The 14,513-nt window shown below is 38.9% G+C and overlaps 1 protein-coding gene across 2 annotated transcripts in view; it reads right to left on the bottom strand.

Annotated features, from left to right (window-relative positions):
* HSPA12A (heat shock protein family A (Hsp70) member 12A) overlaps positions 1-14,513 on the bottom strand; it is a 63,349-nt gene that overhangs the window by 31,084 nt on the left and 17,752 nt on the right. For both annotated transcript variants that reach the window (XM_030030724.2, XM_030030725.2), the window contains exons 3-6: positions 14,174-14,301; positions 7,524-7,710; positions 6,512-6,616; positions 2,878-2,994 (exon numbers count right to left, since the gene is read on the bottom strand). In XM_030030724.2, the coding sequence (XP_029886584.1) occupies positions 2,878-2,994; positions 6,512-6,616; positions 7,524-7,710; positions 14,174-14,301 (537 nt within the window). The remainder of the gene's footprint in view (positions 1-2,877; positions 2,995-6,511; positions 6,617-7,523; positions 7,711-14,173; positions 14,302-14,513) is intronic.

Genomic DNA, 14,513 nt, shown 5'->3' with positions numbered 1-14,513 from the left:
AACGCATCCTGAGAGTCATTATTCAGGATGTAACGAACACATATGCAATGCACACTTATCCCAGCAGACATGCTTTGAGAAAGGAAACTTAAGCCAAAGTGGGTCTTACAGAGATGATACTCTGCTCTTGCCACAGAGCTCACTCCAAGTGTGACCAGACCTCAACAAGTGTCACACAGCTTTAGAACTATCTCTGGACACACAGAAATTAAGCATGAGGGACAGGAAGAAGCATCTGTGAACTGTTATTCAGGAACAGAGCAATTTTGATTCAGGAAAGTGAAGCTGTAAAGACATGCAGCTCTACAGCCTACCAGACTTAGTCCCTTGGGAGGCCCCAGAGAGCAAGACAAATGAGAATAAACAAACACCTGCTTCAAAGAGGTAATGACTCAAGTATAAAAAGACTTAAGGATACAAAAAGCACAATAGATGAATACAGATGGGGCAGGCAGAGTAACAGCAAGAAGCAATGAGGAGCAGTTTTCACATATCAGTAGGTTAATCACAGTCAAGTTTTTGTATGCGTGAATAAAACAGCATTTTAGAGGGGGTTTCAGAGGAGGAAAATGAGTTTGCATTACAGATGTTCATGTCCAGGACATGCAGCTTATGTCTGAGATGACACAAATGAAGGAGTCAAATGTAGGTTGATTCCCTGTCAAATGTGAGGCCACAAAACCCTTTAGCAGCAATATTCTGAAGAGATAGAGAACAGGCCAGATTACAGTTGCCAAAGCCAAGGAAATGATGTTGCAGCAACCAAGATGCAAAATCAGTTACAGCTTTGATGAAAGCTCAGCAGTATGTACAGACAGGAAAAGCTGTCATGCAGACAGCATTAGCAGGATTTTGATAGGCTGGATGGAAAGAGAGAACTGTGAGCTGAAGGGAACACTCAGATTACTCATTCAAATGAGAAAGCAGCACAGCAGCTGGAAGGGGGTGTCACAGGAGCCCTGGGGCAGATTAAGAGTTCCAGGTTAGCAATGTTTTGTTTAAGGCAAAACAGAAATGAGGGCATGTCAGAGATGCACTGAGATTGTAGGCTGTACAAAAGCTGATTGGATGTTGAGTGCAGAAGCAGACCTACAACACTACTTACTTGACTTTATTAATTCCATGCAATATTTAGCTTTGCCTAGACAACTACTTAACCATTCCAGAAAGGCAAGTCTTTACATTGTGAACCAATGACTGAAGCCGTTAGTATTTTTGTTCTCTTAGAGCTATGTCACTTGCCACAGATTTCTACAGCTCATTAACATTTCCCAATAGTTAACTCTCAGCTTAGACTAGTGGTTGTACTTCAGTGTGTTACCAGTAACAAAGTTTCTACCACTCCCTTTTCACACTTTTCTCTACTCGATGCCCCGATTACTCTTATGACAAGCTCTCATTTTCAAGATGCTTGCATGTTCCAATAGCTAGAAACAAGAGCTGCAACTTCTGATCCACCTGTACATATTGGTTTGACGAATGTGTTGGATCCAGCAACCGGAATATGAAAGACCGAATGGCAATGCAGAATTCTCAGTTTTCTGCACTTCTTTCTTCATCCCCATTACTTTACAAAAAATCAACCGTGTGTCAAGTAAACATCAATTATTCCCCTAAACTCAAGTTGTCCTGCAATTGATCACACACCCCGAGTTAAAAGCCTTGTCAGTCCTTGCTGTTTATCAAGCTTGCCGATAAAAATACACAATCACAGACACAACCACAGACACAGACACTAATTAACAACATTCCATTGTGCCACAAATGAGAAATGCCAAGAGATCTACCTTAGCCTGCCCTGCTCCTTACACAGCTCCCAGTACACGAGCACACATGCACACAGACAGCAGGCAGACAACAATATACAAAGATAATGAATGGGTCTCTAGTGTTTCAGATTTACCTACAACCGTGTCCTTCCATCAGAACTTTAAGAGTGTTTTGCTTCTGGCACTAGCATTAGCAATCCCACAATAAAGACTGTTAAGAAAAATGTTGCTCAACATTAGAGATAGTTAGAAACAGAGTTAGAAAAATCTGGGTGCTTCCCAGGAGCACTCTGCAAATTACTCATGAACTACTAGATATTTTATATACTGTGCATCACAGAGCTGCTGCCAGAGGGTTACGCAAATCTCTGACCAAAAATAAAAAAAAACAAAACAGAAAATGAATACCCTGATGAAAAGAAGAATGTGTACATCTCATGTATTAAAGATGCAAACTGAATTTGAAATAAAGGACATGCATATGGGAAGTGCATATGGAATATTTGGGGGGCATTTGAGGGGAAAGAGTTAAATGCAGATAAGCCTCTTACTGGTGAAAATAACATTTGAATTTAATTTTATATCCAGACTATCCGGTTCACAGTCCTTTCATTCCTACTGTGGGAAAATGGGAACTGGAAAATAAGTCCCACCGAGGAGGCTCTTTGCTCTCCCTCCTCTTCCTTTTTTTTTTTTTTTTTTTTTTGCTTTAAAAGTCTGTGATGACCTAAAGAAAGTAACAAAACAAAACTGTGTCCAGTATGTTAAAATCAGCTTTCCCTTGGGTCTCAAAACTGCATCTGCTCCATGTGCACTGAATTCAGCAGGAATACAGTGTACAAGATGACTAAAACATCAGAGTCTGCAGTGAAGGAGACCAATATATAAAAGTAAATAGAAAGAAAAAGGCATTTAAGAGGTGAATGTGTATGACTTAAAGCTACTGCTTTGTAGAGTTAACACCTCTTTAAATGTTTCTAGTCTCACTCTTTTCTAGACCATTTTTATACAGTTTATACCAGAGCTAATTGCCCCAAATACAGTTTATCATTTAGTCTATCAACTAGGGCTTTAAAGGGGCAATTCTACATTCAGCCTGTAACCTTACCTTGTAGGCAGCTTGTCTCATAAACTGCTTTGCAGGCTGCTTCCAAATAGCAGGCACTGTAATGACCCATCTTACTTCAGTGTTTTCAAAGTCTGAGCCTCCTTGGTCACTGAGCTCCTAAATAAAAGGAAAATAGAGGTGAATGCAAAATGATGGGTGTCAACTTTATAAGAAAACATTATTTTCTGCTAGCTCTAGTAACAGTAACTTTCTCTTTGCAATTTTTTTCCTGTTACATCTATGCTACAAATCAGAATTATTGCCAACCTGTCAAGAATGCTTTACTGTGCCAAAAGCTGGGATTAGGGTTGATGCCTTCTCAAGGAGGCCTACAGAAAAGTTTACTGCTTAACATGAAGTAGAAAAGTTAGTTTTTCCAAAAGCAGCTCATTCACTGCTGAATATTACAGAATGTTTATGTACATTCTTAGTCACAGTGTGGGATTTGCTGTTAGCTTGAAGAATTCACACTTGCATCTTGATTAATACACAGAAAAATATTTGAGGTATCACTGATGAACATTATGTTTTACAATCTGGATTTTTTCAATAACTTCTTTATACACGACTCACCTTTAAATCAAATTTTTACAACTCTGTTAACAAGGGAAAAGTTACAGTTAAACCCTTTAAAAAAATTGACTGATTGCTCCTTGAAAATTTTGCTTTAAGCTAACATTCAAGACTAGTTTAGTTCTTTTATTGTCCTTTTTTTTCCCTTAAAAAGAGGAAAGTCTGTATTGCATTTGCAAATTAGGTGATATACTGACATGTTTTGGGAAAGGTTCCAAGTAAAATGTCATTACCATATGTCCTATCTAAATCTCCATCCAAACAGGGAAGGGTTCAGAAAGGTGAACAACGGGCCTTTAGAATGTAAAAAAAAAGTTTCTGCATGTGCTATGCCAAGGTGTTGTGTTTGTTTAGCTATGCTGCAGTTTAAAAATCCATGCTAGAAAAGTAGTACCTTTATACTGCACAGGGCACTAGAAATGGACAGATTATAGTGAAAAGTAACAGTTCATTTACATCGCTTGTCTAATTAGTTTCAGCATGCACTCACAAATCACAGGGATTTATTTATTAACATCAAGAAAGGATGTAGCCCTGAAGAGGCAGCACAGCAAGTATATGGGATTGTACCCAACAGCATTCATATTCACTAAGAATTTCCCCAGGCTATGCACGGGTTCAAGTCTGTCACTCCACAATCAACCCCAAAATCTAGTTAAGTAAGTCTTTAACAAGATGAGGAATTTGAGTTGTAATGGTAGGAATGTTTCTCTATAGCCATAATGAATACAATGAGATCTCACAGAGAATAAATTAAACCCATTCAAAAAAGTACATTAATTTTTAACAACAAGGCTATTTTAAACAATGCTTACTTGGATGAACATTCTCATCTGACCCAGCAACTGCTATGCTTACATTGACTTTATAGTGGCACATTTGAAGCCAATGTGTACTTAATTTACATTTGACTGTTTACATGAGATTTTAAATCTCAAAAACTGTTTACTGGGGACATGTATTTCACAGGAGAATATGAAAAAAAAAAAATCTTGTGACCCAAGAATAATATTACAAGAAATTAGTATTGCAACATTTCAAATGGGAAATGGAAAATAAAATGCATTTTCCTTACCAACACCAGCCACAGTTGAAAGAAAAGAAAAAAAAGGAAAGAAAGAAAAAAAAAAGGCAACATAAATGGAAGCAGTCCATCAGAACACAGTATGAATTTACAAATTAAACCCCTGACAGATGTCTGTCTTACTTTTTGTTCTCCCTAATGCTTGTTAGATTTTCTGCATAAACATGCATTCAGGATCAGGGCAACCAAATAACGCAGATGACACCAAGCTGGGTGGGAGTGTTGATCTGCTTGAGGGTACGAAGGCTCTACAGAGGGATTTGGACAGGCTGGATCAATGGGCCGAGGCCAGTTGTATGAGGTTCAACACGGCCAAGTGCTGGGTCCTGCACTTGGGTCACAGCAACCCCATGCAACCCTACAGGCCTGGGGAAGAGCGGCTGGAAAGCTGCCCGGCGGAAAAGGACCTGGGGGTGCTGGTCGACAGCCGGCTGAATATGAGCCGGCCGTGTGCCCAGGTGGCCAAGAAGGCCAACGGCATCAGAAACAGTGTGGCCAACAGGAGCAGGGAAGTGATTGATTGTCCCCCTGTACTCGGCACTGGTGAGGCCGCACAACGAATACTGTGTTCAGTTTTGGGCCCCTCACTACAAGAAAGACATGGAGGTGCTGGAGTGTGTCCAAAGAAGGGCAGCAAAGCTGGTGAAGGGCCTGGAGCACAAGTCCTGTGAGGAGCGGCTGAGGGAACTGGGGTTGTTTAGCCAGGAGAAAAGGAGGCTGAGGGGAGACCTGATCGCTCTCTACAGCTACCTGAAAGGAGGCTGTAGCGAGGTGGGTGCTGGTCTCTTCTATCAAGTAACTAGTGATAGGACGAGAGGAAATGGCCTCAAGTTGTGCCAGGGGAGGTTTAGATTGGATATTAGGAAAAATTTCTTCACCAAAAGGGTTATCAAGCATTGGAACAGGCTGCCCAGGGAAGTGGTGGAGTCACCATCCCTGGAGGTATTTAGAAGATGTGTGGATGTGGCACTTAGGGACATGGTTTAGTGGTGGACTTGGCAGTGTTAGGGTAACAGTTGCACAAAATGATCTTAAAGGTCTTTTCCAACCTAAACGATTCTACGATTCTATCTCACAGCAGAGCGACATGAAATTCACCCCTGCAAAGGGTCAGCGGTTCTTTGGCACACATGCTACAGTTTAACTGTGTAAAACAGAATAAAGGAGTGTTGTGCAAAGGTACCTGTGTTGGTTTGGGTAATGGAGGCTATTTATCTGCGCTGGTGCAGAATTCCACATAGGCTACTATACTGAACGTCTCAGTGCAATCAAGTGGCCTGTAGAAATCATTGTACTGGCATAATTACACTATTTCCACCAGGTTAGCCAGCTTGTACACCTCAGCATGTCATCTTTGTACAGACTTACAGTGAGATTCAACTCACCAAATTATAAATGAGCTTTTAATAATCTTTCTATTACAAAATAAATCCAGCTCATCCAACTTCCCTTTGCTTAATCAGTGAAGACAAAGTCAGGTTGGGGCAGGAGACATCTCTAGGTGCCCATCCTATTGCGTTTCACAGTGCCAACTCTTTAACATAAGAGAGAACCTTGTGTGAACACAGAACAACCCATCGTCCCAGCAGCAGAAGTGTAGGGGACGAGGACAGGACCCAGTCTCAAATTTAATTCCTGAGCTTCAGCTCCTACACTTTTAAATTTTCTTTTCAAATCAACGTTTTTCTATGAGAAAAGCAGTAGAAAATATTCAAGCCAGTAAGAAGATAATCAGAACTCTGCACCACAGCGATACACTTACTATTAATGAATCAAGCTTCCCTTGTGTGAGGGGAAATCACTTCAGGCTATTGTGAGCTCTCCAGAGTCCACAGCTTGCCTAGAGTTTCTACAGCTGCCTTGCTTTGTTTACATCAAGTACTACTGAGGTCAAAGCTTGGCAAGGTTAGAAGTGTTAAGCTCACATTTATACCAGTTATAAATACAGAAAATCCAGATAAGGAAACATTACCCTACCTTTAATGCCTGTTCCTTAAAGAACTGCAGAGCGTAAGCAAATATCTCAAGGGCTTTGACTTTTTTGCCATTTGCAGCTGTCAGGTCTGTCTCCATGGTAAGATTCTACATGAAAGAAAATAACTGGAAGTTATTAAAAGGAAAAGGTAAACATTGAATTAATTCCCACTGCTTGAGGAAAGGGAACTCTTCATTATCCACCCGGTTAGGAAAAAGTGACAAAATTGTTCTGAAGAGGATCTAACTCATCACTTGAATTTCCTGGAGCATGACATTTGCTGCTTATTTTAGACTTTGTTTTTAAACACTTACCATGTCTAGACAACTGCAGGCAGAGAGAGAAATATGGACTAAATATTAAATAATTACAATAAATCTATCTGTAATTAATTGCGACAAAGCTGCATATGCATGATATTTAGTCCAAGTTCAGAGTTAAAAGTGTAGATTTTTGGCTTCCCACTAACACATGAAACCAGAAAACACCTCAATGCAGAAAGTACTGGCCGAATCCCAAAACTCTGCAACAGAGTAAAGTCAAAAATATAATCAGTACGAATAATGTCAAATTAACAACATGATTTGCACTTGCACTTTTGACAGTGAACTCCAGGTAAATTTGTTCCACTGTGCTAGAGTTCAGTATGGCTCTTCTATTCCATTTCTGCTTTCTGAGTAAATTTATAGAACAAACCAACCTCACGCAGACTCCATAGACAGCTATGAATTTCACCCAGGAAAATTAGGACAAGAAGATCTAAGCAAAGCAGATATTGGACTTCTAAGATCTAGAAAGAAGGCTGGCAAAATACACTTGGCAAATGCAGTGAAAAGCAAAATGAATCATAATGTTAACTGAAGAGTTTAATTTACTTTATTTACTCTCTAAACTTAGAAATAGAGCTGCTTCACATCTAGTTGACCATCTTTAGGCAAAAATCTAGTACTGTCCACAGGAAGATAATTTGAGTAGCAAATGCACAATTATCCAAGAGAATTGGTTATTACTTACACCGGTGGTATGTAGCTTCATCTTAAACTTTTCAAAATACAACCAGTGCTTTGATTCAGTGGGATCCAAGTCATGGTAGAAATCTCTTGCTGCATACCCAAAGCTATGAAACTTTCTCTCTGGTGTTAGGAGGATAGTGGTTGGTGTCTTCTGATTGGATACTCCTGGATCTCCACCTTCCCATCGTCTATCCAACAAGTGAAAGAGCTTCAGTAAGTGATACTGATGTTTAGAGCAGCAGAAAAAATAGTATATTGTGAGAAAAACAACGTGGCGGCAGATTGCACAGACTGCTTTCCCCTCCAAAGATACTAATTTCAATCCTTATAATACCAAAATCAAGTGGTTTTATTCACATCCAAGAAAAGATGACAGTAATTTTCATTTCAGATAATTCAATAAATTTTGCAGTTAGTTGTATAATTTTTAAGGACATAATCATACTCTGTCTTTGATAAGAAAACAGGTTGCCTGAGGTAAGCCATACACAATTAACAAGGAAACAGTTTTGCACTTAAATTTTCAAACTAAGCGTATACATGTAATAAATATCCTACAGAAAAAATATCAAGTAATTCTCCAAGAACACTACTAATGAAAATCCAAATCTTCAAACTGAGTGACCTATCCAACTGTCAATCAGACTCCATGAATGCTTACTTGTACAGGATATTTTCCCCATTTTGAATTAGGGACCTGTTTAAGTCATCTGAACACCACTGTGGAGAAGTCGATTAAATCCCTGTTTTTGTCACAGAAAGCTCTCCAAAGCAAGACAAGCCAGTTCAACCAATGTCTGATCATATGCCTAATTTCCTGGACAACTGAAACTCTGAAGACATGATGCAGATGTTGGGCTCTCAGTGTTGCACTCTCTACTCACCTGAAGTTGATGGATTTTGTGTTTTAAATGCCAAAAATGCTGTAAAATTTTTAATCTGTCAAAAATAAAGCAGACTCCCCCGATCCCCAAGTATCTTATAGGCACCAAAACATTTACCTCACTACTATCTATTAAAATGGTGAATAAAACTATCCTATCTTATCAAGATTGTGAAGTTATCTTCAGGAAGACCCAAGAAGCACAAAAGTTTTAAGGCAAAAGGAACCCAAAGCTTGTTTCACTGAATGGATAAGGAAATAAATAAGAACATTGAATATGGGAACACCTAGCAGCAGAAATTGGGGGGTGCATGGTGGGACGACAAGGTCAGACAGTAGAAAGTTGTACCACAGAGACAGCTGTGAGCATTCTTGTCTTCTCCTCACTTCTCCATCACAAAAAAAGCAGAATGGAAGAAAAAGAAAATCGCATTACTGCTCCTCCTCGCCTCATATACAAGTATGTTCAGCATGGGAAACAAACACTTAACAGAAAACATTTTCTTAAAAAGGCATCAGTGGAAAATCTGCTTTATGCTATCAGATATATAATCATAACACAGCTCAAACACAAGCCAAGTTAAGATCAGACAGGCAACTGCATTCATTATTAAACCACATGTTGATTGCTTTTTTCTAAAGATAGCAAAATACACTTTCACAATATACTACTGCCAAAGTAGCACCAAAAGCTTGCCTTGTTCTGTGGTACTTGTTTATGTGACATAGGAAGATTATGTAGAAGAAAAATCTTTTCCATTTCATTCTCAGAAACAGTTGAACCAATTGAAAATGAATTGGCCTCCAGACCAAGGCAGACAACTGACATGGAAAACTGCAATCTAAGGGGTTAACACTTGGCAAAGTAACAAAGAACAGTGCTGGGAACGCTTCAGACCATTCAACTAGATCAAACAGCAAAATTTGCCCTTTTTTCCACCAGCAGCAGCGATGGCAGGGAATCATGTCTATGAATTTACTTCAGTGTAGAGGGCAATTCCACTGCTCTGAGAGCAGAAACAGCATGATGAGAAGTAGAATGATTTCCACCTTCAACCATTTGGAAAAACTTTCCTAAACCTCCTTCGTCCCGCTGCTCAGCCCCTGAGCTATTATCAGCTGGCAAAGGCTCTGCTCCAGGCCATTTCTTCTAACCTGCTGGTAGAAATGTACTTGGTCAACTCCAAAATCTTTGAGTAGGTGTTACAGCAAACATACTGTTCCAGTGTGAAAAAGTTGGGATCCTGCAGCCCATGAACAGAAAACACTGCCTATTTCACCAGATTGTTAAATCCCACACACCCACTGCAAGCAGAGAGGAGACAGACTGGTATCGTTTTTGCTTGGAATCATTAATGATTCATTCTGAGTCACTGGTGGGAAATTCCATAAATGGCTAATAACAATACTTCTTCATTTTTCATTACGGCTAGGCATATTTTCTCTTTCTGGAATAAGTACACTTAAGGTGCAGTTTAAATGAAGACAAACTGATGCTCAGTGGGTATGGGCTGAAGCTTTCAAAGCCACCTAGAGAACTGGATGTTCACTTCCTGATGAGTTTCTGGTGGAAACTAGACACGGTAATTGCTCAGCACATTCTAAAGTTCTCAGCCTGTATTACTGTTCAGTCACAGAAGGAGCAATAAGGAAACAGGAGGGGAAGTCCAACTTTACCACTCGCAATCAGAGATTTAAAAATATTCCTGTGTGACATCTTTTCCAGAGAGAAGCAGCTGAAAAGGCATGTGCGTGGTAACTCCTGATGGTGACACTCTTCTCAGGTGGAGCCCTAGCCTCACTCCAGTTAGCAGAGGCTTCTAGTCAGTAGGGCTACGATTTCAGCACCGTCATTTGCAGTTTTCTTTCATGGTCGCAATACAGGCAAAATAATGGTAATAATGCTCTTAGGAAAAAAGATATATGGAAATGCCTATTAAGAGCATGAACTAATACAAGCCAGCAGTACTCTAAATGCATGTGGGGTATATTTTCTCAAAGCAGGGTCAGAGCTAAAAATCTATTAAATCAGAACCCAAGGTAGATTTCTGCCTAAATTCAGACATATGAGACCAGTTCTTAGGCCGATATCAAGTGGATTAACTCAACAGAGCAGCATAGACCCATTTATAGCCACAGAGGATCTAACTGTATATTAAAAGTGAAAATAGACACAGGAGGAAAGTTAGTGTGGAAAGGATAACAGGGTTATACTAAGGTTAGAGAAATGCCCTTCCTTACACATGAATCTGGCTAACAGACAGAGCAAAGAGAGTGATCCGTGCAGAGTGATGAGAATTTGATCCAGAGCTGCAGCATAACAGTCAAGGAGACGAAGCAATGGGGTCATCAAAACGTAGCTGAATGCCACTAGGAGTGTGTATGCAGAAGAAAGGCAAGCATGTGTCTGCCAAGAATTACAATCAAACAGGGAAGAGAAGGAAAAGGAAAAACTTGAAGGTTTAAGTAAAGTTACGCTGAAAAAAGACCACATTCTCCCTTCTTCCAAAGACAGGCTGCAATTTGTTTCATAATCACAAGCATTTTTCCATTTGTTTTTCTCCATTTGTGAAATACTCACATTCAGTTTGCTGCTATTTAACCAGTAGCCAAAACATTTATAACTTCACATAAGTGCATGTAAATCAATAGGAGTTTTTCAAAACTGTGTAAGACCTCATGTGTTCCCTTCAAAGGAGACATTATTAACTCATTCTACAGCACCAAACTGTCTTTCATTACGGCTCTGGCACTGCCCTGTCCACTGAAATGCTTGCTGAACTCATGTCCAGGCTGTTCGTATGCATTTACCCACAGTCTCAAGGTATGCAGAAAACAGCACTGTTTGTTACATATACTTCTACCCTGCAACAAGAGCCTGAAAGTAACCACAACTATCTTTACAGAAGCTGTGAGCAGCTAGCAAGAGTTGACAGATGTGAAGTATGACCTAAAATTGATAAAACAGTAACTAATGTTATGCAATCAAAGTGAAGTCATTTATTGGTCATCTAGAAACACACACCCAACTCCAAACACATGCTTTAGTCTACTGACATGACTGAGGCTACTCATACTGAACATGAGTAGCTGAACATACTTTTAAAGCTAAGTATATGCTTAAAGAACTTTGTTATGTCAATGCTTATATACTCATTTTTAGTACCGGGCATCACAGCAAATAAACACACACAGTCAAAAACATGACTTTTTTTGTCTACACTACTAGAATCACAACTTTGCAGACACTACAGTCAAACTCAGTACTAAAGCCCTGTGTATTCACTCTTTTCTGAAGTAGGACCTTCTAAATAAACCCATCTTACCCTTCATTGAGACATTTACAGAAAAGCAGCTTTGTTAAAAGGCAGTCAGAAATCTAAATGTCTGGAAAGGATCAACACTAAGGAAGGAAGGTGGAAAAAATGTTAGGAAGCAAAGAGGACCATGCATCATTGGTATGCTTTATTTTAATGTAAACCTTCTTGAGTGCGGGCAGGAAGTTACATTTACTCTGCTGAAATATGTGTAAATTATCCTACATGTAAGCCTCATTATATACAAAGTTTGAACCTCTTAATACCTGCTGAACTACTGAAGCCTTATTTTGAAACATAGACCATTCTTTTAATTGAATTTCATGATTTCATGAGTATTTATATATAAATATATATTAAAATATTATACACATTAATTCATAAGTCAGTTTCAGCTGTATCTTCCCCAAAATCGTTCCCTGCCAGCAATATTTATTAAAAAAAAAAAAAAAATCCTTCTTGCTATTAAAATATTTTCAATTGTTTGAAATACCTGTTGGAAATCTGAATACATTTACCCCTCCAAATATGTTACTCCCTTCTGGTTGGAAATACATCAATTAATTTATTTCATTTCTTTTTACATCAGCATCTCATACAATATCTACCCAGGTCTGAAATCACAATCATGCTACCATTATTGCATAAGGAAGAAAATATGGCATTTTGAACCACAAGTAGCAAAATGTCAATTAAGATTTGGCATATACTCTCAACTGGCCACACAGCACCTACATTTCAATGTCCCAGTGATCTACAGCAGGAAGCCTGGTACCCTGGAAGGAGAATCTAGCCTGTAATTTGCTGCAGTATAGTGTGAACCCAATAGCAAAATCAGGTCCTAAGGTAAAATTTTGAGTCCAAAGCGCTTAAAGGACATCCCTAGAAACAGTAGTGATTTCACATAGTAAAATCACCACAGAGGTTATAGCAACAACACAGTATATAGGATTTAGGCTTGCTCAGGTACAGCTTCAGAGATGTCTTCCCTCATTTCATTGAACTTCTTAAGAAATTTCATTATTTGCTGTCAAAAGAGAGTAGGAATTGATAAACATGGGTTCTGACTTGACAACCCTGTAACCTGTCCGAGACAGCAACGCATGGCCTGTCCTTTGACTTCTAGTCTCATACAGCTTCCTGCGCTGTTCAGAGAACAACAGATGCATGAGATGCATAAAAGGCCTTGAAGGATTACCCGTCCATACTGAAAATGGTAGGTATCTTTGCAACTGGATGGCATAATACCATTCCAAAATTTACCTCCCTGTAGACAGTATTTCAAATCACTCAGTTGCATTAGATATTTGAAATACTTTGCAACCACATACAAACCAAATATGCAGGCTGACTGCTCAATCAATACAGTCTGCTGAGATTGAGAGAGCTGCATTCAGCTAGCATCCTTGCTTAAAAAAATTACAGTGTATCTCACTGAACTACAGCAAGTTAGTCTTTTTGCCCTTTTTTCCTCAGTATTACAGTGCTGCAAACAGTACATTACCTACTGCTATAACAGCAGTGTTGTTTAGAAGAACTTCTATGGCTAAGCTTTTCTTACATACCTTGTTTATGTCTGAAATTATCTATATCTTGGTCTTGTTACAATATAGTAATTTGAAAGATACTTTAATAAGAATTGTATATGTTTTTAGTTATAAAAAAAACTTTTTAAAAACACTATAAAACACTATCAAAATGGTTTGTAGGGCAATCCTTTCAGGTACCTGCCATAATAGTTTTTGCATCTGTGATTGCATTAGATTTATATGGATGGATTTATATTTTGTTGGTTTAACCAAGAAATAAAAAAATAAAAACCCCTACATAACAGCATCTGAAGTCTGTCCCTTACGTACATACAATACAGAACAGATTTCACATCAAACCTTAATTTTCACATTCATGCCTTTTGATTGCTTATTTCCCAGTATCACTGGTTCATTATCGGAGATTTGATTCAAATTTAATGCTAAAAAGCTTAAATCAGCCAAATGAAAACCAGTTTCTGGGTGCAAGTAACTAAGTGTTGTACATACAACTGTATAGAAGCATGATTCCAGGGGACGGGCAGCTTCTGGAAAATGCCATGACCCTTAATAAATGTGTAGTTTCTCTCAATCTCTGAGATAAGGGCATCCTGACTTAATAATTAGCGCTGCTCCCTGAACAATTCTAAATACTCACTGATCCCTCCTTTTATTCATGTCATCTTGTAAAATAACAATGTCATCAGCAAAATAACAGAGAGAGGACATGTTCAAAATTATTATTAAAGCAAATTAGAATACAGTAAGATGCAACAAAATACTATAACCACGAGAAAGGCATACACTGTGGCAACACTAGACAAATCTAGACACTTCAGGCTCCTGTAGAAAATACCCATAGCTACTGCAGACAATCCATGTTATCACGATTGAAAACTAAATGCTGCATTGCAGCCCTTACCTCATTACATGAATACATTCTGGTTCCTTGGTGAAGCTGTAGGCGTAGCCACTGGATGTTGTGCCAAAATCAATAGCCACAACAACAAGAAATAACTGTTCTACAGCATCATCTGCATCAGAGTCCTTCTGTTAAATAGCAGAAGCAAAATAGACACCAAGTCACTGATTAGAGTAACTGTAACATGTCTCACCCTCCAGTATTCCTGCTCTCTGAGACATGTATATCTCTTCAGTGGAAATAAGGACTTCCCTAAAGTTGCATTTGTGACCAAAGTTGATACCAGAAAGCTACACATTCCAATGGAAGTAGAAATTCAATATACAACTCAACATATTTG

The sequence above is a fragment of the Aquila chrysaetos genome, chromosome 11 (assembly GCF_900496995.4).
Source record: "Aquila chrysaetos chrysaetos chromosome 11, bAquChr1.4, whole genome shotgun sequence".
In the NCBI taxonomy this organism is placed as follows: Eukaryota; Metazoa; Chordata; class Aves; order Accipitriformes; family Accipitridae; genus Aquila; species Aquila chrysaetos.
The sequence above is the reverse complement of the archived record's forward strand: the minus strand, read 5'-3'. Positions and strand labels throughout refer to the sequence as shown.